This window comes from Xyrauchen texanus, chromosome 4 (assembly GCF_025860055.1).
Source record: "Xyrauchen texanus isolate HMW12.3.18 chromosome 4, RBS_HiC_50CHRs, whole genome shotgun sequence".
Classification (NCBI taxonomy): Eukaryota; Metazoa; Chordata; class Actinopteri; order Cypriniformes; family Catostomidae; genus Xyrauchen; species Xyrauchen texanus.
In genome coordinates this window covers 34,690,339-34,715,972 of record NC_068279.1, presented here as the reverse complement: position 1 = coordinate 34,715,972, position 25,634 = coordinate 34,690,339, and the positions used below count along the sequence as shown (strand labels likewise).

At 39.1% G+C, this 25,634-nt stretch overlaps 1 protein-coding gene across 9 annotated transcripts in view; it reads left to right on the top strand.

Moving 5' to 3' along the window:
• Positions 1-25,434, top strand: part of LOC127638392 (myocyte-specific enhancer factor 2C-like) — a 92,836-nt gene extending 67,402 nt beyond the window's left edge. For 2 of the 9 annotated variants that reach the window (XM_052119895.1, XM_052119904.1), the window contains 8 exons: positions 5,403-5,549; positions 5,656-5,793; positions 10,855-10,999; positions 11,804-11,878; positions 19,094-19,266; positions 21,514-21,643; positions 22,573-22,708; positions 23,336-25,434. In XM_052119895.1, coding sequence (XP_051975855.1) covers positions 5,403-5,549; positions 5,656-5,793; positions 10,855-10,999; positions 11,804-11,878; positions 19,094-19,266; positions 21,514-21,643; positions 22,573-22,708; positions 23,336-23,699 — 1,308 coding nt within the window. In that variant the 3' untranslated portion in view covers positions 23,700-25,434. Of the gene's footprint in view, positions 1-5,402; positions 5,550-5,655; positions 5,794-10,854; positions 11,000-11,803; positions 11,879-19,093; positions 19,267-21,513; positions 21,644-22,572; positions 22,713-23,335 lie in introns of those variants that run through there. The other 7 variants (XM_052119913.1, XM_052119945.1, XM_052119930.1 and 4 more) reach the window with 7 other exon arrangements.
• Positions 25,435-25,634: the final 200 nt, after the last annotated feature.

The following is a 25,634-nucleotide window of genomic DNA, read 5'->3' as shown; positions in this document are numbered from 1 at the left end:
CCTTGCATGGCAGCTCTGCCGCCATTGGCGTGTGAGTGTGAATGTGTGTGTGTGAATGGGTGATTGGGACACACTGTAAAGCGCTTTGGTAACCTCTAAAGTTAAAAAAGTGCAAAATAAGTGCAGACCATTTACCATGTACTGACTGATTCGAAAATCTTTTTGTTGATTGGTTGGTATCTAGGGAATAACATCTATGGGAAAAGTTGTACCTTTTGTTAAAAGTTTGAATTGTACAAATTGTTATGAGTTGTCACAAGACCATGTTGCAGCAGCCTAGTGTCAAATAATAAGATAATTTAATATTTTGAGACAACAGAGAAATAATAATAATAAATCAGAAATATATTGTTATATAATAAAAAAAAATATTATTACCCATTTGTTTTTATTTTTTATTTAATTTATTGTATTTAGCAATTTTGCTGTCTTTGTTATCACTCCTAAATTCATACCTTGTATTCAGGTTATCTATAGTTTATGAAGCATGCTATGAAAAAAGGTCTAAGTACTGCAAATTAAGTGTTAGGTGTGTTTACACATGCGTTTGTAATTGTTGGAAAAAACTAATTAAATTAAAAGTTTAGCTGATTCTTGTGCACAGCTGACAAAACATAAGTTGCAGACTTATTGTCATGTTTTATACTGTATCATGTTCCATCTGTATTGGTAGAAGAATGATGATTTTCAGAAATGTTAACGAAAACACACATCATTAAAATTGTTCAGTTACAGTTGTTTTAAATGGTTCTCGATTCCCAACCCTACTGAATGCACTTGTCTGAATGCACAAACATTTTGCCCTCCCCTTCCCTGACATCCATCCACTCTTGTTGAAGCAAAGAGTGTGTATAACTTTGTACAATAATTAACCCACTCAAAGAACACACATGAGTGCACATCCAACACACACTTGCAAGAGCGCACATGGTGAAGGTGTGGCTGTTAAGGCACATGATGTCATCTTTGTAGGCCTAATGGGACCACCTCTGAGTTTGTGGCTTCATAGTTAATTGTGATGAGAAGAACACTAGTACATGTGCTGAGCAAGGAGAGTTAGTGAACTGCCAAAATAGAATTCTGCGTCAAATTATTTCTTTCCTTTTTCCTTTCTTTTCTTTTTGTGAACTACTAACGTGAGCTAAAGAAAACAAATGTAAATGTTTCTCTTGAACGTCAAAGTTCATCAAGAGTGTGACGTTTCAGTGCTGTGATTATCAGTGCATGTATTTTGGATAAGTTCAACGGGGAGAGAGCGCTGGCGCACCTCTAGTGCCCTGTCCAATTAAAGAAGCTGCTGCACTTTGTATTTGTTGTCAGGCTTTTGAATATCATATAAATATAGATTGTATGTTCTATCTCCTGGTCTAGATAAGCAGACTATTGAATCTGGGCTCCTCTCCAGATTCCCTGCAACCTGCCAGGTCCATCCCAAACTTAGAAGCTGGAGAAACCCTCTTGAAAATAACACCTAAACCCTGACAGACTGTCTGGGTCAGTGTCACTCTCCAGTCTGGCCTGGTTTTAACTAGATGTCTAAAAGAGCGTCACTAGACACTAGTCAGACTTTGAAAAGAGGCCAGAAACGGTACAGTAAAACGATCAGTCTTAAGGGCTGCAGGGAATCGTCTTTGGCTTCTCAAGCTAGAGTATCTCTGGCTATATTACAGCTGGAATTGCAAGACCATAGTTGATATCAGTCCATTATTTAGGCTTTAGCCCAGAGAGAGGAGGTCTGACAGAATGAGCCAGAAAAGATAAGTGTGAAGGAGTTTAATTAAGAGCATACCATTGAAGGAGGCATTCTTTCGCTCTCTATCGGTTACCCTTCCTTGCCTCCCCTGTATATCTCCCTTCTTTTAAACCACTCCAACTCCCCAACCTTTTTTCTCTCAGCTCTCCATTGACTTTCTCAGTGCATTTTACCTTTTTATCAACCATTCCCCTCCATCAACCCCCGCCTGGCCATTTTCCACTTTGCTAGATTGATTACTCCTCATCGATAATGTTTTGGATGGAAGATCACACAGCTTTCATCTACCGAAGCTATTAAGATGTCAGAATTTTCTCGCTGATCGATCCAATTACAAACTGTTTGTGTCTACTGTAACTTATTTTTAGACGAGAAAACTAGAAACATTGAAGTAGCAGACTTTGTTTCTTGGGAAATAAAAGTGTGTTTTTTCCTTTTAGAAATAGAGAGCATGAGAAAGATATCATCATAAAGAGGTGAATCAAGCTTGGCGAGTCATTTATGGACGTCTTCTGGATTAACTCTGTGATTGGCTAACTATAACCCTCCCCTCCTACAGCATAATATGTGTGTGTGTGTGTGTGGGCTGCTGACAGGTGTGGACACTCTGACAGGTGCACATGTGTGGAATGACTGGCATAGTGGCAGACCTTCAGGGGGTTCACAGCGGCTGCATGCTGAGTCTTAAACTGCCAATCCTTGCCTGAGCACTCACTCAGCCAGCATGCCCTCCCATCACCACGCTATAGTATGCACTGCCTCTTCACACTCCACTGCCTTAGATCAATGCATGTCCCTCTACACCATAATCTTGGTGCTAAATCCCCACCGTTACCAAGGCAGTACCTGAGTTCTGCTAGTTAGGGGGCAGCCTATCATTTGAGGCAAATAATTATTTGAAGTAACCAATTTCGTTGAACTACAACCCAAGACACAGAAAGTCTGAAGCAATGCATTTGCTCTGTTCCAAAACCTAGTGAGCTGCCTACTAAGTCAGCATTTTAGAAGGATAGTTCACACAAAAATGAAAATTCTGTCAACAATTATTCATCCAAATACTTTTCAAACTCGTATGACTTTCTTTCTTACTGTCTGTGGAACACAAATTATGCAAGGCATAATGTTAGCCTTACTCACGGTTAGCTTTCAATGCATAGAGGAAAAAAAAGCAACAGTCTCATGAAAACTCTTAATAATTTATATGAGATGTCAAATTCATAAGATATTGTATGAATTGGCAGGTACCAAAAGATAACATTTTAAGACCAACCAATAATATGCGGTTCCCTCGTTTCATTCCAAACTCTGTTTTGTATTTAATGTTCCTATTAAAGACAGAGTTTATGTTTAGGGTTTGGGTAAAGGGTTAGATTTTATTGTTAAATGTAGGTTTGGGTTAGAGGTAAAACTTAGGAAAAAACATTTTTATATATTATTGTTTGTTGCATACTATTTTTCAAAATTTTGCCACCTCATACTATTATTAAAACTTGTCTTAAAAGCGGGTTGGGGGGAAAAAAATTCAATGAAAGTTAATGAGACCTACACAGTGCCTAACATCTCCTTTTGTGTTCCATGTAAGAACGAAAGTCGTACGAGTTTGGAACAACATGAGGCTGTGTAAATTTACAGAATTTTCCTTTTTTATTGAAATGGCACTTTTAATTATGCTGCCTCCTAAGACATCTTGTTTTTGGCTAAGTCAAAGGCAGTATTGCATGTATCCTGCACAGATACAAGCTCAGTTAAAAAAAAGGGTTAAAGATGGTGGACTAGACTAAAAAAAACCACATATTTATTTGTATACTGAAATGTATTATTAAAAATAGTTCGTATAATAAAAACTCATGAATTATTTTACCCATTATTTGTGTGTGCAATGTACAGTGTGTTTGCACTTATAACCAAGCACTTTGTGCTTTTTTATTGAGTGTGTTTTGATTTTATGTTTTTTGAAGCACTTTGTGCTAAATTGCTAAAAGGTGCTATAAAAATAAAGTTATTATTATTAGAGTATTAGAACAGCATACTAACGAGTTTTTTGACTAGCAAATTTTCAGCTTTTGTAGAGCGCTCCAAATCATTCACTTATAAGGTTCCATGATGTTTTGGTGGGATTGTTGTTTTAATTATTGAAAAAGAGACAGAATTTTACAGTATTTCAAAGTTTCTTCAGCTTTACTTTAATTTTCTAGTTCAGTCACATAAAACAACCATTTATGTACTCTTCTTCAAAGCTTTTGATCAACTCAATATGTAAAAGCTCACATCATGACACAGTGCCTCTCTAAACACAATCCTTCAACACCTAATAGAAGCATGTCTTACCAAAGACAAGAGGATGAGAAACCCGTCTTCATCAAGCGCTCATGTCAGCAGAATAAATTAATTAGTGTGTGATTAATGCAGACTGGCAGATGAAGGCAGAGATGAACTACTGTATGGGTGAGAGCGGTAGCTGCACATATATTAGCGGGTGGCTAATTTCCCGCCACAATGATCTCCTCTGTTAAAGCTAAAATTGATCTGGTGGAACGCGTCTCATTTTGAGACGTCAAACTCCTCAAGCACCATTTACAAATAATGACGCAAGACAGTTGTAGACTTGGTGTTGTTCTGTGTAACTTTTAGTATGAGGCTGTAGAAGTGCCTGAGGTTTTTATTTCTGATTTACACAAATGTTTATTTTACACAAAATAATTTTGCCTGCTATAATTTTGCTGCACATATTGCAATAGTGCTATTAGCACATTTGAACTGGAGAATCGGGACAGCGGAATATTATACAGTAGTCTAATGAATGAGCGAAATGGTGACAAGTGTAAATTAAGAAGAGATAACTTTTCAAGTATTTATACAAAACTCTTCCTATTTGGCAGACTCTATATCACAGGTTGACTCTACTCTGAGAGGTAGATGTCATTCCTTCTATAAGGTGGCCATCAGGTGGCAGAGAGGGAAACTGCTACTTTAATATAGATTGTAGAGGCCATGATTCTTTCATGTTCTGTTTTTTATAGCTTGTTTGCTCAAGCATGTCACAACTTCTATGCTCCATCGCACATTTTTTGGTTATGTCAAAAGAATCCTTGTATTCTTTTTTATCTTATTTTTTATTCGTTTTAAATTTCACGTCTCTTTGGTTCTATTTGGTCCAGGGATAGGCCCTCTCTGGTTAGGGGCAATAGGAACAATAGGGACACTCCGTACTGCTGTAAATCACATTTATATATTTTTTTTTTTTTAATTTTGGCATCTAGTCCTGGTTAAATGGTTATATATTTACATTTTAGGTTGGCCGTTCCTGTGAGTTTATCCTGTTGTCTCTTAACAACCTCCTCTAAACCATCTTACAAGGAATATTTATGCATATTTTATATTATGTTATATAAATATAATTAACAGAACCTAAAGTAAATGGTCTAAAACCAAACAAGACATGAATTCATGAAAAAAAATAAAAATTGCTTTGAGTTTCTTTATTTGTATTAATAACCCTTTCCCTTCCAAGGCCAATTTTGAACTCTGTTTAAAAAGATATGTTTTATTAAAATTAAATGAAATCTTGTTTAAATACAGTATGCATGGCAAACCCACCTGATGGTGTTCTTTGTTGGTATTTAAATTGTGTGCAAACTTATATTTACAGACATTGAGAAAGAAGGGTCTAAATGGTTGTGACAGCCCTGACCCCGATGCAGACGATTCGGTGGGCCACAGCCCAGAGTCAGAGGACAAGTATCGTAAAATCAACGACGACATAGATCTGCATATGATCAGCAGACAGAGGCTTTGTGTAAGTACCTACATCTTAAACAAGCTCTCTCACACTTCCTTCTCTTCCTCTCTTTTTTGTCTCTCTCTCTGCTCTGTCTCAATGTTCGTGCTCCGCGGGCCTTCAGGCATTGAGCAAAAAGGAGAACAAAGGTGGCGAGAGCCTGGAGCTCGAGTCTGCTATCACTCTCACTCCATGCACAGAAGAGAAATACAAGCAGATTAATGAAGAGTTTGATCTTATGATCAAGACTCAGAAGATATCTGTAAGTACAGAGAAGAGAGAAGAGGCGAGCACAAAACTAACAGCTCTGTGGAAAAGCTACCTAAGCTAACACATTTTTTGGAGAAACGGAGTGGAAGTTCATTCTAATCTTAATTTAGCCTTGCATTGATCTCATGTAACATATACAGATTTAAAATAATCTAGGAAAGGCATGATGCTGGAAGCATGGTAAGTAATTACATTTCTGAGCTATTAGAATTTTGTATTTAATCTTCTGTAATATATAATTTAAACCACCAGTTGAATGTGTGTTGAAAGGCATTCCTCTGGTTCAGAAATACAGTAGATGACATCTACCATGAACCTGCAGTCTGATTGTATTCAAGACATTTTAAAATACATAAATTTTAAGACTATCAAGGTGCATGTGCTTAACTAATAAAGCTGTAATAGAATTTCAGATAAATAAACAATTTATTCAGCAACTGATTGTGTGCACACACTCCACCTGCTCATTATAAGCTTGACTAACATAGATTTTGGAGTAAAATAGGACTAGAACATATTTTTGATATGTATTGTAAGAATCACCCTTATTACATATTGTAATTATACTCATATTTCATCAGCTAGAATTTGTTCTTTGATAGTGTAAAATTATTTTTGAAAAATTCTTATCAAGAAATCATGGATGACTGAAAAAGTCAAGGGTCAAAAGGAATCATCTCGGTTACTGTTGTAACCTCCGTTCCCTGATGGAGGGAATGAGATGTTGTGTCGATGTAGTGATACTAGGGGTTGCCCTTGGGAGCCCCAAACACCTCTAATCTTTGAGAAAAGGCCAAAGAGAATTGGTGAGTGGAATTTGCCTGCCACTCTCCCGGACATACGGGTATTAAAGGAGCTGGAATGCGGCCACTCATTCAGGTTTTGTGCTGAGGAGACGAGACAAGGTCCCGGCCATTTCAGCAGATAGAACAGTGTTGTGGCAAGAGGGACACAACATCTTGTTCCCTCCATCAGGGAACGGAGGTTACAACAGTAACCAAGACCTTCCCCTTCTCGACGTTGTGCTGATGTAGTGACACTAGAGGTCTCTATATAAAAATGCCACAACAGCTGAACCCTGTTACGTGAACTGCAGATACAGGTGCAAGCAATCTGCTGCGTGCATAATAGCAGGTGCAACAGTCTGTACGTAACCTCCCCCAATGCCCCACAAGACGTCATGTACTTCCCCACACCCCTGAGGGGAAGTGACGTAACTAGCATGGGAGCAGGCCATGCCAGCTGCGGCCTTTCTCTCTGTTTTCTCTCCAATGAGTATTCGATTGGGCTGGGGCCATCTAACGCTATTATATGCATCGGGGAAGGTGTTCTTTTCCTTTCCTATTCTTTTCTTTCAACTGGAAAAGGCCCCATAGAGGCCATGTACTGCCCGAAGGGGAGGTAACATATGGCAATACGACACGTGGGCTCTCCAGCCGCATATGGAAGAGGCGTGGTGGAAGAGGCGCGGAGCTCTACAAACACAGGACCGGGGCAGAGAGAGCTCTGCGAAGGGAGACGCGGGTCTGCCGACATGGAGACCATACTGTGGAATATACATCACAGAGGGTTACCGGAGTAACCTCTACCTGTGGGTCCAGCTGCAAATTCCTCCAACACATTCGCAAACCACAGGGCTAGGGAGGAAGGACATCCAGGGATCATAGTTGGTGATCTTGCATGGGAGAAGAAGCGCACGTCTTCGCCTCGTGGAGGGGAAAAGCGATATATGCAAGCGATACACCCGGCCAGCTGTTCCGCATTACCTTAGTATAAACTTACCAGTTCGTACCTGACAAAACATGGGATGAAACCAGCTCAACCAGGAGATTGTAAAATCTCACAAAGGTATTGGGTGTTGCCCAGCCTGCTGCCCTGCAAATGTCTGCTATAAAGGTGCCATTGGCCAGTGCCCACGAGGATGCCACACTCCTTGTAGAGTGTGCTCGTATTCCCAAAGTGGCGGTCACTGCCTGGTCCTGGGCCTGGTATGCCAAAGCAATGGCATACAAGATCCAGTGGGCAAGCCTCTGTTTGGAGACAGCGTTCCCTTTCCGCTGTCCACCGAAGCAGACAAAGAGCTGCTCAGGGCATCTAAAGCTCTGTGTGTGATCCAAGTAGATGCGCAAAGCATACACCGGACACAGCAATGACAGGGCAGGGTCTGTCTCCTCCCGGGGCAGCGCTTGCAGGCTCACCACCTTTGGCACATAGTCCAGATGGGGTCTCAGGATCACATGAGAATCTACTGGACTGAACTCTAGGCAAATGTCGTTGACAGAGAACGCTTGCTGTTCCCTAACCCTCTTGATTTAGGTGAGCGCAATCAGGAGGGCCGTCTTTAAGGAGAGGGCTTTCAGCTCGACTGACTCTAGCAGCTCAAACGGGGCTCTGCAAAGTCCCAGGAGGACTATGGAGAGATCCCATGAAGGGAAGAGGCGTGGCCTAGGAAGATTCTGAAACTGATGATCAGGTCGTGCTGCCCTTGGGACTTACTGTGCACTGCGTCATGGTGTGACACTATGGTGGCCACATATACCTTCACATATATACCCCCCCCAAGCCTCTCCTGCAGGAAGGAAAGCACTGACCCGACTGTGCATCTCTGGGGGTCTTTGCCTAGGGAAGAACACCAATTTGCAAGCAAATGCCACTTTTGGGCATTAAGCTGCCCTGGCCTGAGTGATCATGTCTACCACTGCTGGTGGTAGGCCTCTTAGTTCTTCTGTGTCCCATCCAAGGGCCAGATGTGGAGGTTCCAGAGGTCTGGGCACGGGTGCCAGATGGTGCCCCCTCCCTGAGAAAGAAGGTCCTTCCTCTGGGGAATTTACCAGGGAGGTTCTGTCACGAGGAGGTTCAAGAACCAAGTCTTGGTGGGCCAGTATGGGACCACAATCTTCCCAAAGTGGCTGTGCTGAGGGGAACCCTCCATGTACCTGGCATTGGGTGGGACAACGACTGAGGAGGAGGGTCTTTTGGGCCATCCTCGAGACCCTTAGGAGCCTTCCGGGTCCTTGTGCCGGATCGTGAGGCGGGGGACATCAGCTTCATGCGGGGGGCTCTACGCTGGGGCCAAGAACTGGGCTCGGGCTGTGGTGGAGCCACCTGGGTTTTCGCTGTCGCAAGGAAATGCCCTCGTTGACCAGACGGGTTACGGGATCTTGAGCCACACCGGGGAAAGATGTGCTGTATCACCTCTGTCTGTTTCTTCACCGCCAAGAACTGCTGGGCAAAGTCCTCTACGATGTCACCGAATAGGCTGATCTGAGAGATGAGTGGGTTGAGAAAGCGAACCTTGTCAGCATCCCTCATCTTGACCAGATTCAGCCACAGGTGGCGCTCCTGGGCCACCAAGGTTGACATCGCCTGCCTGAGTGCTCACGCCATGACCTTCGTCTCCCGGAGGGATCAGGACTACCCACGTGCAGCTCTTTCAGTGCCTTGGCTTGGTGTACTTTCAGGAGGGCTTAGTCGCCAGAGAGGACGTAGTCCTACAGGCCCTGGAGAGGAGCACTGGTCAATCCCGCCAGGTGGCTGCATTTTGTGGGTGAAGATACACCTCAACTGCCTTGTCCACCTGAGGGATCTCCACGTACCTGTGGGCCGCCCCACCATCGAGGGTCGTGAGAGCGGACAAGCTGGAAAGTTGGGTTCAGGCAGAAAAAGGTGCCATCCACAAACTCGTCAGCTCATCTTGCACTTCCGGGACGAAAGGGACCTGGGGGGGAGCTGCGCCCCGAGCCCAGGAACCAATCATCTAGCCACAAGGGCTCAGAGGAGGAGGGAGGGTTCCAGTCCAAACCAACACTCGCGGCGGCCAGGACAAGCATGGCGGTCAGCGCTGCGTTGGCCTCAGAGTGGGTGGGCAGACCCGTATCCTCTGCATCCGATATCGCCAGTGCACTCTCCGATACAACGATCGAGGACTCATCCTGCTCGCTAGCCCAAAAAGAGACATTAAGCTGGCTGTGAGGTGAGCTAGTCTCATCTCGGAACTCGACGGGGGCAGACGAGCATGCTGTGGAATGGGAGATCTGCAGGGAATTACCCAGCGAGACGGCACCCATTGAACTCCCCAAATCGCCTCCAGCGCCAGCCGGGCCGGCCTCGTACCCTTAGGTAGAAGGCGGTGGGCGGTTGGAGTGGCTGTTCCCATTGCCATGGTCATGTTCTCGCAATGACAAAAAATCTGAATGAGAGGCCACATTCCAGCTCCTTTTATACCCGTATGTCCGGGGGAGAGGCATGCAAATTGCACTCGCAAATTCTTATTGGGCTTATACATATTTATTAGACAATACATATTAGTCACTATATCGACACAACGTCGAGTGAGTTACGGAAGGTGAACCCTAATGTCCCTAATTTCAAGCTTAAAACATAAAAGATATGAAATATGAAAACAAGGAAAGCAGCAAAAGATGCTAAATATTCCCATAAAGACCTAATTAAAGTGAAGCTGTTTTCATCTAAACCTTCATCGTGGAGAGAAAATATTTGCCTGCCTCATGCAATGATTGCTGTAGCCCTGTGAGTTAATGAAGAATGAAAGAGTGAGAAAGAGAGAGAGAGGCTCCCCTTTGGTTTATCTCAGCTGATGCTCTCCCAGATGAGCACTTACATGCCCTTTGGAAACGTGGCTACAATTAGGGGCTATTTTGTCCTAAACAAATAAATGTAACATGAAGGAGGAAGGACTCTCTTGCAGCACTTCAAGGTCTTCAAGTCTCTGCCTTGCGGAGTGGCATGAATGCAAGATAGTCTCTCTAAATCATTTGAAATTGAAAAGAGACAAACATTTTGGGGTTTCTAAGATTTGAATAATTGTTCAGTGTTAAATTTATTAAACTGAGTTTTTGTCTATTACTAACCATTCAAGCTTATCCATCAACAATATTCTCACATTTTGCTCCTGTATCTTTTAAATGTTTTTATTATTTTTTGCTTCTCTTTTGGAGTGTGTTTAGTGTGTTAAGCTCCTTTTTTTCACCATTATTGTTGTAGTTTATGAGACCAATTCTGAGTAGTAAATATTTCTTCTGTCTCTAACCAGGCTGTGCCCCCTTCCAACTATGATATGTCCATTCCCGTGAATAACCAGATCTACCCGGGTAACCACAACCTGCTTCCCTTGGCTCACCATGGCCTGCAGAGAAATAGCATGTCACCTGGAGTCACGCACAGGCCTCCTAGTGCAGGTAGATATACCTCATCAGTGCAATCATGTCTTAATGTCAAATGAAAACCAAAGTGAAATGTTTGCTTGTGATTATTTGTGATGTAAACATTTCTTTCTCATATTTTTAAGGAAACAATTTAATAAAATGTTTAGTTAATGTAGATTAATAAATGTCTAGTCATTTAATGCCCAATTATTCTAATTAAAAGCACTAATAGCATTCACCTATATTTCTGTCTTTTCCTCTGTATTTGTATCATTTTAAGTGATGGATGTTTATACATGATTCCATTGGCACTCTGTTATTGCTGTGTTGTCTTGGTTCATTAGATTGAGTCTTTCACCCACAGTTCTGTCATTAAACTGCTTTCTCCTGATGCAATCAGCCCTGTATTCCAGGAGCGCTTAACTAAATATGAGTTTTGGCTCAGCCCGTACCCCTCTGACCACACTTGCTCCTCAGCATGCTTAAAAATAAAAAATTTTAATTTTTCTTGGACACCACAGCCGAGCCCTGTTGGCCACATTGCTTGCCCCTCAGAAATGTGTACTGAGGTGGTGAGGTGGAAAAGGACAGTGTTTTGTTCTCTCAGACAAACACATACACATGTCTCTGTCACCTTATATTTTTCTTTCGGTCTCACTCACTCTTACATTCACTGGGAGGAAGATCTCTGTGGCTTGAGGGAGCTGAATAAATGACCTGACGGTTTTAAGAAGGAAGATTTTCTGGTAGGATATGGATGTCAGCTGCAATGAAGTGACTGAAATTTCTCTCTCTCTCTCTCTCTCTCTCTCTCTCTCTGTTCTCTTCTCTTGCTAGGTGGTCTGATGGGTGCTGATCTCTCCACTGGCATGGGTACCAGTGCTGGTAAGGATGGCATCCCCTCATACTACAGTATGTTCCCTATCCATCTTGACTTTTACTACCACTAACTGCGCAAGTTATCTTCCAGCTCAAACCAGCCTCACAAATGCTCATGAGTATGTTATGTTTGTACTGTATAAAGCTGGCCTTGTATTCACAGCCATTTCTTTGTAGTCTATGGTTATTAACTGAACTGGACTGGTTCAAACCAAACAGCCACAGTAATTGAAATAGTTCATTTTGTGTGTTCACCTCAAGTCTTGCAAAATAATTACTGTATAATAGCAGTTTTGTGCTAACTCATTTTAAAACTTGACTCATTTTGCCCACCACAGCTCTTATGGAACACTGCAAAATAAAATAATATAAAAACTAAATTAATATACTTGAGAACCAAAATGTTTTGAAAAAGTAGTCTTGTACGTTATTGGCAAATAATAATGTATTATCTAAGAAACTATAGTGAAGTTTACACTTCAAAAGCTAAACTTCTTAGATGTATTTTCTGAAAACTCCCCTTGTGTGCTCTTTAAGTATGTCTCTATAAGCTTTATACATAACAGAACTTTTTTTGTGAAGTGGTAAACATTAATATTTAGATTCATATTTAGGTATTTGCTGCAATATTTGACCTTTTTCCTCTTGTTTGTTTGCTTCATTGTCTGATCCAATCTTGACACGACAGCATAAACAGCTCCTATTTCTGTCTGCTCTTCTGCTTTATGTCTCTTACAGGATAACAACTATCATATGTTTGGTGTAAAACATGCTTGGAATACTTTACCATGCAGTAGTCCATTTACCATCCTTTTGGAAAAATTTGTGTATGAGTTTCTGTATACAAGCACAATCCACTTGAAAGGGATAGTTATGGGGCAGCATACAGCCAGAGTGCTACTTTGACTTGTGGTTGCCGCAGTCTCTGGGTATATGTAGATGTCTGTGTGTGTGTTGGGGGGGGGGGGTGGTTTGGGCCTGTCAGTCTCAACCGCTTACCAGTGGTCACTACAGAAGCATGGCTTGGATATTTAAAGCAGGACAGTAGTTCCTTTGAACTTGGCTTCTGGGTTGCTGAGACACAGCTGGGTAACCTTGATGGCCCTGAGGCCATTGTATGAGGCGAGGGGAAGAACTGTCAAATTACCCCCTCTTCTCACTGTCTCTAATGGACAAAAGTGCCACTTGTTAATGTGGCCCTTCTGTCCACATTCAAGGTCTACGGCCATCAAATGTATCCATTGTGTTGGTGCACAGGCTAACACAGGGCACAGTGTGGAGTTGATGTAGGCCACCACTCTGGAAACAAGAGTTGAAGAGAGGCAAACGACACAAGTGCCCTCAGAATTAATGGTCTGATAGACAATACAACATGTATATTTAGTCTTTTTCTGTCTTTAAACAGCCTTAGTTGATTCCAAGAAGTGTAGTTTTTCATTTATGCATTTTAGCTACAGGAACACTTTGAAATACTAATAATTCATTTTAGTATATTTGAGTGAAAGTTTTTCGTAGTTACGCTATCTTGCGGTACCCACATAGTGAAATATAATTTTATATATATATATATATATATATATATATATATATATATGTACATATATAGATATATGTAATGTAGTCGATTTATCATTTTAATTCAGTCGCGATTAATTGTTAAAATATAACGCGTAAAAAAATACATACAATTAATAATGTCCCCGGACTGTGTTAAAGAATATTCCAGCTAAAACACCGCTTTATGGTGCACAAATACGAATGCAGGGATGTTTAACTTGACACAGCGACCTAAAAATGGTATGTTTATGACGAGATGCTCCAAAAGCATCTGACGCAGGTGTGCATTGATGCGTCCTTAGAAAAACCTTCTTAATAAATCTACCTCGGACTGACTGACGAAATCAATTGCAAAATGGATTGTATGAACTGTCAGCCAATGATAGGCAGATGCCATAAGTTCAGTATTATGGAAATAAACCAAATATTGCATAATAAAGCCACTTTTTGAATTGTCTTTTTAGTAACACTTTACAATAAGGTTCTACTTTATAATATTAATTAATGTTTTAGGTATCATTAACAAACAGTTAACAATATATTTATCACAGCATTTATTAATCTGTGTTAATATTATTTAAAAAAATAAAAATACAATAGTTGATTGTAAGTACATGTTAGTTCATAATGCATTTACTAATGTAAACAAACAACTTTTGATTTGAGAAATGTATTAGTATATGTTGAAATTAACTAAGATTAATACAAGCTTTAAAAGTATTGTTCATTGTTAGTTCATTTTAACTAATGTTATCAACTAATCTTAACTAATGGAACCCAATTGTAAAGTCTTACTGTCTTTTTTAATGCTTTACTGGTGTGCCACAATTATGCAATTGCAATTTAATTATCTATGTTATTATTTTTTATAATACATATTTATTTATAATGATTTAAATGTAACTATTTAAAAGTATTTAATAATTATTTATTTAATTATTGGTATTTGAGGGGCTTTTTAAGCAAATATTTATATATGCTATCAATTGCTAACCAATTAAAGTTTTAATCGATTTACTGTGTGTGTGTGTGTGTGTGTGTGTGTGTGTGTGTGTGTGTGTGTGTGTGTGAGCGTGTATTTATCACTTTGTGGGGACCAAATGTCCCCATAAGGATAGTAAAACCCGAAATTTTTGACCTTGTGGGGACATTTTGTCGGTCCCCATGAGGAAAACAGCTTATAAATCATACTAAATTATGTTTTTTGAAAATGTAAAAATGCAGAAAGTTTTCTGTGAGGGTTAGGTTTAGGGGTAGGGTTAGGTTTAGGGGATAGAATATAAAGTTTGTACAGTATAAAAACCATTATGTCTATGGAAAGTCCCCATAAAACATGGAAACACAACATGTGTGTGTGTGTGTGTGTGTGTGTGTGTGTGTGTGTGTGTGTGTGTGTGTGTGTGTGTGTGTGTGTGTGTGTGTGTGTGTGTGTGTGTGTGTGTGTGTGTGTAAAAGTATATTTTTATTATTTTTGATTCAATGCTTGGCACAGAGTGCATCAAAATTAACTTAAGTTGTTTGTTGCAAATGTTTGTTTTGCCCAGCACATAAAAAAGGGTGCCCATCACCCTGGCATTCTCAGACAACCACAAATCCCAATAACAAAATGTATTCATGCATTATTTATGTATGACCCATTACATTATGCTAAGAGATATGGAAAGGTTTTGCCCACACATCAGACAATGTGAAGCAGACCACACTTTTTACCTCTTTGGTTGAGGTTTTGGGTCTTACAGACAGTGTGATATACAGTTTAGTGTTAATTTACTGCTCACTGGCATCTGCGCTCACCACACCTCAACATTTAATTAGCTGTGCATGTGAAATTGTTTCAGTTGCTTGAGCCAGGGCAATGCTAAAACCTCAACACAGGATAAACAAACATGGACAACAGGATTAAATGAGGCTGTTAGACCACAATAAGATATCAGAAATGGTCCAACATGCAAGGAAAGCGAACATGCACTTAACCACACTAGCCGGTCAGCATACTTTGACGCTAAATGGAAACTTTGGCCAAACCCATTTACATTTAAGCCTCCTCTGCGAAGCCCCGAAATAGAATCAGGTCCTTTATCATCTATACACATCAGGCGATTTGTGTATGAGGAGGGGACCACTAGTTTCTGGGCAGCTGTAATTTTAGTACTTCCCCATTGTGAGGGCAATAGCTGAGCCGCAAGCGTACAGGGAAGAGACTCGTGTGGCTTTTGCAAGGGAAGCAGCGTGAGTCAGAAAACTTTAAGAAGATGGACACTGTTGTGGCCTATAGTGCAGCGGTTCTCAACTGGTTTTGCTTCAGGATACAGATCTTACATTGGAAATCATGTGGTGACCCAACACACATCAAACATCGAAATGTATTAATATCACCACTGCCAAAGCATAACAAGGCTCCAGTTGTTAATGACAATTATTTGCGGCATGAAACACATTGTGTTCCACACAAACCATGTTTGTCATTATTGCATGTATTTAATGTAGCCTGGATCTGATTTATTTTTAACCTTGCATAATTGAGCGTATAGTTTTCTAGGATGAGGGCTTGTCACGCAGCTTGTCCATGTTAGCAACTGCCTAATTAGGCTATTTTCGGCACAGTGATAGATGAATTTGCTCCAAAATGCTGTTTGATTGGTTGCAAATCATTCAGTCAACAACTAAAGAAATGGGAAGCGTTTCTCCTCCCTTTTAAAGGTTAATAAGCCTATTATTTTATGCATTTATTATTTGCATGTACCATCACTAGACCCACTAGTTCAGAACAACTAGCCTGGTGCAACGGTTTATGATACCATGCTCATACTTATTGAACAAGGCACTGTAAGTCAATGAATAGCATGAGAGAAATTAGTGTAATTTTTATTGGCCACCTGAATCCCAACTGTGCTTCTTCTGATGCATAAATCAAGCAGCCGTGCCTCATTCATCACTGGTGTCTAGCACATGTCCTTATGTGAACCTGTCTTCTCTGTCTGTCTGCTCTCTAATGTGTCACTTTAACACTTAGGGTCAAGTGTCACTTTAACAACAAAGCTCTGGTTTTTAAATACACCCTGTGTTATGTGATCTGAATTGTCTATTTGTTTCTTGATTGGCTCGGGATGTACTGTACTGTTCAAGCCCCTTTAATTAATCTTGCACACATCATTAAATCAGAGGTTTCTATGGTAACCAGAGCAGAACAGAGAGCAATCGTCATGAATGGTTCTCTCAATCCTTTTGTTCAGCATTTGTACAGTAATAAGTTAGTTACAGGAACTGCTTGGACTTTCTAATTGTGCAATTAGATTGTATTTGCTGTAGACAGGAGTAGTGTCAAATCACCTGAAAAAAAAAAAAAAACTCAGTTATTCATTGAAACTTTAAAAGTTAATTTGTTGAAAGACTTTAAAGGGATAGTTCACCCAGAAATTAAATGGCATTCCAAGCTTACATGACTTTCTTTCTTCTGTGGAACACAAAATTAGATATTTATGAATATTTACATCCAAGCTGCTCTTTTGCATACAATGAAAGTGGATTGGGACCAGGGAAAGTCACATCCATGCTTACCATTCACTATCATTGTTTAAAAATAGCAATTAAATGTTTTTGGGGTGAACTATCACTGTATGCAAGGGTGTAGATTTGTCTTGAATATTGGGGGGGGGGGGTTGCAGCGTGAAGCATCTACATGTTTCCATTGATCATGGTATCAATATTGGGGTTACCTCCCCCATCCCCCCTGGAAACTATGTCCCTGGCTTTATGTGAGGCAATCAGTTTTTAGGGAATTAAATGGAATGTTATTTCTATTTCCTAATCTCATTCACTTGAATTCAGAACAATACGATGTGGCTGTCTGGCTCTGTTTAAGTGTTTAGAGAAGAGCTCTAGCCAGCTGTTGAGGCCTGCACTTCACTTTGTATGAGGAGACAGGAAATGTATCAGCGCACATGGTGCATACATCCACCCGCACACACTTGTACAAACACAATCTCTCACAATCACAGTTACTCTTCCTGGTTCCCAACTCATACTTTCCTTGAATTGTGCAAATTGCGCTTTCAAGACTTCTCATTTGAAAACAACAAAAACCATCGCCTTCAAATTAAAGAAAGATCAACAGGGTGAAATTGCAGAGGACGACATCTGCATCTAGTTTTCCTCTTGAGTGTATGATTGGGAAATTCATTTATGTCTACCGTATAATTCCTAACCCTCTTTTAAGTGGCAAAAACCATGCGGCACTCCACATTTTCCCACTCAAAAGCAAGAAAAAAAATCATTTGGATTGAAACAAAGACTGTGTACTTCTTTCCTCCAGCCCTTCCTCTTTTTTCAGCCTAATATACCCCTCTGCTTCCGTGGAGACGATGAAGTCATGCTAGCAGTTGTGGATGAGAAATAAAGATTGTTTGTCTGATCCACTTCTGGTAATCATAAGAGTAAGCCGCTTGTGCTCACATGTATTTAGCATTGATTGCCAAATGATGGCCTTGACTGTCAGTAGTTAATGGGCATGCACTTTATGTCATTTATAGGGACTGCTTGCCTTGGGAAATGACATGTGATAGTGGCAGCCATCCTTTGTGTTCCAGATGGGCCTTGGAGTGATCTTTTAAATGTGAAATATAAGGTCTTAAAATTACTTGATATCATACAAAATGTATGTACTCCCTTACATGATTCTATTCTATTGTAAATTCAATGTAATGGATATTTCTTCCAAATAAGGGAATTCATTTTATGGATAAAAATCTCTAGAGTAATGCTGCAATACAAACAGAAGTGGTCTGCTCACAAATAAAAGTAATACAGAAAACATTTCAGGTTTTAACTTTTTCACTCTTTGACATCAGTACTACAATTAACCTAAAGGACTAACTGTAAGCAATGCCATCTGTCATGATTCATCAAACACCTGCCTCATTTCTGCAAAACCACAGGAGGAATGATCCCCATCTCTCTCTATTCTCTTTCTTTATATATATATATATATATATATATATATATATATATATATATATATATATATATATCCACATATGATTTCAGTGACACATTTTGCACTTCAAAGAGAGGCTAGGTGTGGATCACTGAATTAGCTCATTGTTTTTCCCCTTCATATAACTTATTTTTATGCAGAATATAAGTATTAAGCTTCTCCAAGATACTCATCTATAATTTATATATATATATATATATATATATATATATATATATATATATATATATATAAGTGACCAACAATTCTACTGTATCTGTCAGAATCAACTGAGCGTGACATGGTGATCTGGGGTTGCTGAATTTGTCTGGTTTGGTTTGATGGGGACAGAATGAGAGGGTGTGTTTACAAAGTGCTTGGTACAAATGAATGAGTGGTGGTAGAGGTGAAAGTTGTGTGAAATGGTGTGGAAACATCGAATTGAAAGAGCATATTCTTGCTGAAAGATGGTTGCAATACTCCAGAACGGATAAAATAGTGTTTAACGGCTGCATGTGGTGAAGGCTCACTGGAAGCGTGTGGAGAGCTGAAGACAGGGTTCAATGGAAGCTTCACAGCAAATGACGCTGGAAATGGTGCATTCTGGTGGAGGCGAGAGATGGAAATGAAGCATGCTTAAATCATGTGCCACTTGATGTACTGAATTTGGCACTGATGTTTCTAATGCGTTTGTTCTATTTCTCTCTGTCTCTCATTAGGAAATGGCTATGGAAACCACCGCAACTCTCCTGGACTGCTGGTGTCCTCTGTAGGCATGAACAAGAGCATGCAGGCCAAGTCTCCTCCGCCGGTGAACCTAGGGATGAACAGCCGTAAGCCTGACCTACGTGTGCTCATCCCACCTGGAGTCAAGAACAACATGCCTTCGATTGTAAGTCCATCAAAGTGTGTTCTCTTCATAGATGTAGACATAAGAACGAGAGATTATAACAACCCCTTTCCATTTTCTTAGTTTGAGCAAAAACATTGTAAGCCACCAAAATATAGCACCTCTCGCTAAGTCTTGCTCTTTGTGAAGACAAGTACAGTTCCACGTCCTTTGGTCACAGACATGATGCCTGACTCTATAGTTCCTCTGTGGTTCTCCTCTCCTCCCCTTTTCATCTCCAATAGTCTCATGAGTTGATAAGCCCATGTTAGACACATAATAGAAACATCCTGAATACTCTCCTCCACTTTGGTTATGTTTGGGAAAGTGATTGCCAATAGGTTATCATAGTGCCACAACATCATACGCCATCAGCTTCACACACCACTACTGTTAGCCAATGACACTAATTCTGGATTTGTCACCCTCCCTTTACCGCCATCAGTCTGAGGATGTTGACCATCTATTGGTAAGTGAGAATGTCACTTAAGCTAGTGACATAGGCTGATAGACTTGAAGGCCATCTGTCATCCCCATAGACATATTATATACCTATTTGTTTCTGTAGCTCAATTGATAGAACACAGTGCCAGCAATGAAAAGGTTAAAGGTTTTATTTACAGGGGATACACAAACTGATAAAATTCATAACTTAAATGCACTTTAAATCCACTGTAAGTAAAAGCAGCTGCCAAATGCATTAATGAAAATGTACAAGTGGCAAGGGTCAGAAATAAAAGGCCACCAGAGGGGACAAATCTTATTCCACCATCTTATATATTTCTTAAAATTATATTATAAGCCTAGATCAGATGGAGAATTAATTTTAATGAATCAAGTTTTTTAAATAAAAGGGTGACACATAGTATTTTTCATGTTTATATATATATATATATATATATATATATATATATATATATATATATATACACACATACATGCTTGGGAGGGTTACTTTTGAAATGTATTCGACTACAGATTACAGAATACATGCTGTAAAATGTAATTTGTAACATATTTCATATGTGAAGTTGTGTGGGCCGGGAATCGAACTGCCAGCCCTGCGATTAGAGGACAACCAGCTCTACCACCTGATCCATAGCCGCCCCAAAATAAAAATAGAAAAATTATTTTAGCTTAGCGTAGAGCTGACAATTTACACAAGGTTTATTTTTATTTCTTCTGCGCCAAACTTACTTCAAACTTACTTTTCTGTCTGCTTGTATGAATGTAACACATCATAAGAAAGTGTTTCCCCGCTGTTCAAATGCACTTTGGATCGCATAAATCAGATAAATGTTTTCCATCTGAAAGGACTAAATATTAAATGAAACAAATGAAAATAAAATGCAATATAATCTCTTCAGTAATCAAAATACTTTTTGAATGTAACTTTATTCTAATTACCCATGTTTTAAATTGTAACTGTATTGGAATACAGTTACTTATATTTTGTATTTTAAATACGTAATCCTGATACATGTATTCTGTTACTCCCCAACCCTGTATATATATATATATATATATATATATATATATATATATATATATATATATATATATATATATATATATGGTAATTATTGCCCCTTCATAAAGATCTATTTAGTATGTAACAGTAGAAATGTCAATACTGTATCCAATGTTGTTTATCTGATACTCTTATTGGCAATACACACGAAGCCTGTAAAAATGCCTCAACATAATTGCTTTAAACAAAAGTCTTTTTAGTGAGAAGGGAAATCTGATTAGAACCATATTGACATCTAGTGGTCATCTGAGTCATCAGTATATATATTATCCTATCCACTCTAAAGGTGAAGATATAAATAACCATCTTAACACAAATGCTTTTGTGAAACAAGATTTTGCACAGTAGTATATATATATATGTATGTATGTATGTATGTATGTATGTATGTATGTATGTATTATTTTTACATCATTCAGCATTCACACAAGCAAGACAAAAAAATAAAAAACACGTCCAACCCCTCTATTGCTGCTTCTGTTGCCGTGGAGACCTTGAGTTTCTATAGTGACCAAGTGTCCTCTGAGAGATTGTAAATCATATGTTGAGAGGGTTCAGTAATGCTTCATGTCAAGTGATTATTTTTTTCTTTCATTATTTTGGGGGGTTGTGCTCGTTCTTGCATTGTTTTATATGAACATAGATATATTCTGTCCTGCTAACTTCACAAGTCTTACAGTATATTCATGATTTTCACTCTTCTATCCATCTTATTACAGAACCAGAGAATAAACAACTCTCAGTCTGCACAGTCACTGGCAACCCCTGTGGTTTCTGTAGCGACACCCACTCTACCAGGGCAGGGAATGGGTGGCTACCCGTCAGCCATTTCCACCTCATATGGTACTGGTAGGTAGAACTCTGTCATTTTTAATAATAATGTTAATAATAACATGCTCAGAATAATATCCCGAGACTACATTCACCTACATTGTGCAGGAATATATTAACACTACACATTGAATGAAACACTATTTAGTATTTCATGCATTATTCAGTATGTTTAAAATTTTTCTATGGAAGACATATTAATATTTTATAGTTATGCATCATTAAATGTATTACATTTAATGTTTATTACTACTACTACTAATACTATGAATTAATGAATGAATGATAAATGTAATAAATAATAAAAAATATTAATGATAATTTTTGCGCATTTAATAACAAATTAATTAACGTATTGTGCAATCTCAAATACTGGTCCTTCTAGTACTCATCACTGTAAACAAATAATCAGATAAAACTATGAACATTACTATTTGTATTTCAAATGTCACATTATTTAAAGTTTTTATTTAGTTTATAATTATAATTATGTATAATTATTTTTATTATTTATTTGTTTTATATACATTTACATTTATTTGGTAAACATAAACTCAACCTTTGTAGGATCTCATTGATTTATTGTCTAGCCTGTATGTAATGCCTCTATCTCTCCAGCAGGTGGAGACATTGTTATCTTTAAGAGCAACACAAAGTCTGACCATAGTTTACAACAGTGGTTAGACTGGGGCCCACAAGGGAGCCTCAAGATTATGTTACATATTTCGGATTAGTTTGATTAAAATAATTTAGATACTCAATAACTACAAACTGCTAAAATTACAATGTAAACTGACATAATATTTCTCACTCTGGTGAAAATGCACTGTTGAGCACTAATTCAAACTAATCTTTTGAGAAAGAGTGGGGGTCTGTGGATGCTGTCAAGGTTGAGAACCACTGGTTTTCATTGCAAACGTTAACTGTGGTCATATGTTTTCTTCTAGAATATTCTCTGAGCAGTGCGGACCTGTCCTCTTTATCTGGCTTTAACAGTGCCAACACTCTGCATCTGGGCTCAATGAGTGGATGGCAACAACATCAGATCCAGAACATGCAACACTCTGCTCTCAGTCAACTGGGGTGAGTCCAAACATTCAGAGACTCATAAGGATCACCTACTCTTATCCTTATGCATTTATAACATCCACATTTCTCTCACTCTTACCATTCTTTGTCACTTTCTTAAAAATAAACCTCTCTTTTCAAGGTGCACTCGGTTAAATGTTTAGCTAATTTGCTAATAGAAAGAAATTGTTTCAGTAGTATAGTAAATGTTTTAAAAGGATGTACACTCACGTAATCTCAGTATTAGAGATAAATCTACTTTAATTAAATATGGTGTTGCGTGCACATTCATGAGTGCCTCATTGCTGAGATTATATGACCAGCTGAATATTACTTGCTTTAGATTGATAATCCGCTCGTGAAATAAATGTCATCATGGTGTACAGGAAATTACATATTTGTATTACAACTTCTGTTTTTGTGTGATGCAGCATCCACAGCACTAGGTGGCAGAGCAAAATGAACACAAATGTGCAACTTTAAAAAATAAAAAAAATAGCAATTACATTCTACAGAACCGCATTTTAGTATATAATTTAAATGTCAGTTGTTTGATTGTAAGTATATTTGTCACCTGTGTACATGAGTGGCCAAGCACTTGTTACAATCCGTAACCCCCTTTATTTCCTTTCCTTCCTACAGAAATTGCTCTAGCACTCACTTATGTCAGGGTTCAAATCTCTCCTTGCCCTCTACTCAAAGCCTGCACATCAAGTCCGAACCTGTTTCTCCTCCTAGAGATCGCTCCAGTAGCGCCACACCCTCCAGCTACGGCCCACTATCATCCCACCAGCAGCACCAGGGCCCTCCCCCACAGGGGCGGCAGGACTCTGGCCGCTCCCCAGCCGACAGTCTCAGCAGCTGTGGCAGCTCGCACGAGGGAAGCGATCGCGACGAGCACCGTCCCGACTTCCATTCGTCCCTGGGATTGGGCCGACCCGGCCTGGACGAGCATGACAGCCCATCCATCAAGCGAGTCCGCCTTTCAGAGGGGTGGGCCACATGATATGCAACACCCCTTAAACAGCCTCAACCTCGATCTTGACCTCCCCATTGTGGTTCCACAGCGCCACAAAGCTCGCAAGTTCTCTTTTTCTCTCTGCCATTTATGACGAGTCACAATCATTACTCCCCCTGATTCTCTGTTTTGCTGTAGAGAGGGGAAGAAGTACTCTAACTTACCTATTACTTTTTTTTTTTTATCAGAGTGTGTCTGATATACATATTGTTGTGATTGACGGGTCAATGGGAGGGAAAGAGAAGGAGGACTGTTGTACAACAGGGTTGGGGAGGGTTTAGTGGGCGGGGTTACTATGCATAACTTGTGCAGTGTGTGGAATAAAATGTAAAGAATTAGCATAAATGCGTATATATTTACACGTGTGTAAAAAAAAAAAAAAGTGTACATGTATGCAAAGTAACAAACCAACAAAAAGTTTCAGGTACTCTTGGATTTTCTTTTGTAAAAGTACTTCAACTTGCCTCAGTGATATTCAGCCACAGGAGAAGTATAGCAGAGAGTGGACCGTGGAGGTGACAGCTTAGCACTTGAGTTCTTGTACTAGTACAATATGTACAGATTCCTTTTCTTAGAGCCACTCTCTTCAGAGGGCCCCTTCACTAAATGCATCTTATGAGTGACAAAGTCATGTTGCAGGTTCAACGTATTGTACATAGCGAAAAGGCAAGGACAAGGGGGACAGGTCAAGGTTGATAAATATTACTGATTTCACACAAACAAAACTGTTTTGCAAGAATTTTGAAGGACTTTACAGTACTTGTGGGTTCCTGGGTTAAGTTATGTGTTTCAAGACGAGAAAGACTCTCCTGCTGAAAGAAGGAAAGAGTCAATATCAGGACAGAGAGGAGTTGAATAGATGAAGGATTTTAAATTAAGAGCCATATCTAGGACTTGCATTTGTTGTTCAGTATTAAAAGAAGATACCAATAAAAAATATTAAATAAAGGACAATACACTTGCTTATATTTTCATATCAAAAGGAATACAATGCAAAGCATTTTTGTGGCTTTTTGTTGTTTTTAAAAGCCAGAATGTGTTTTGATAGCTTTGCTTATATGGGAAATGATAGTAAACGAATGAGAAACCTTGGGCTTTTCAACCCTAATAAGCCATGAAATCTGAGACAGTGAACCCTTGCATTGCTCGATGTTCACCCCCCTCCCCCCTCTTTGTAGAAGTTTTGTTTTTAAATGTGTATTTCTAAGTATATTGGATAATAATATTAAGATTTTTTTTTTTTTAAATCTGTGAAATTAACATGCTTGTGTATAGCTTTCTAATATATGAATATATATGATAAAAAATGATGGTCATGACTTTTCTTTTCCCCGAGTGTGGGATTATGTGCAATTGCACGTTAATTGAATTTTTTTTTTCCTTCTTTTTTTTTCTTTTCTCCACTGGACGGAGTATTTCATGTTCAGAACATCAGTTTCAAGTTCCTCTTTCAGACGCTCCCCTGAATATCCCCCATGGCTCTTTTTTGGGACTTTTAATAAGCACAATAAATGTGTCTACACTAGATCTCATCACAACCGCTCTGCTTTTAAAACTAAAAACTCGTAATTTCCAGTGTCACATTGATCATTCGACATTGCACTGAAAAATTCAAATATAAGACAGACAGCACAGTCATTATTACCTCATGACTGCTTGTTTAAGCTTGTATCATCAATTACTGGATTGTGGCTAGTTTTGTTAAATTGATATGTATATATATATATATATATATATATATATATATATATATATATATATATATATATATATATATATATATATCATTGTGCATTCTGTGATATTGACTTGACTTATGTTAGTCTGTTTTTTTTTCTACCAAAGATGAAAAGTGATGTTTGTCGGTCCATTATACTTTCTGGATTTGAGACCATTGTGTTTCTTCACAATTTGTTCACGCTA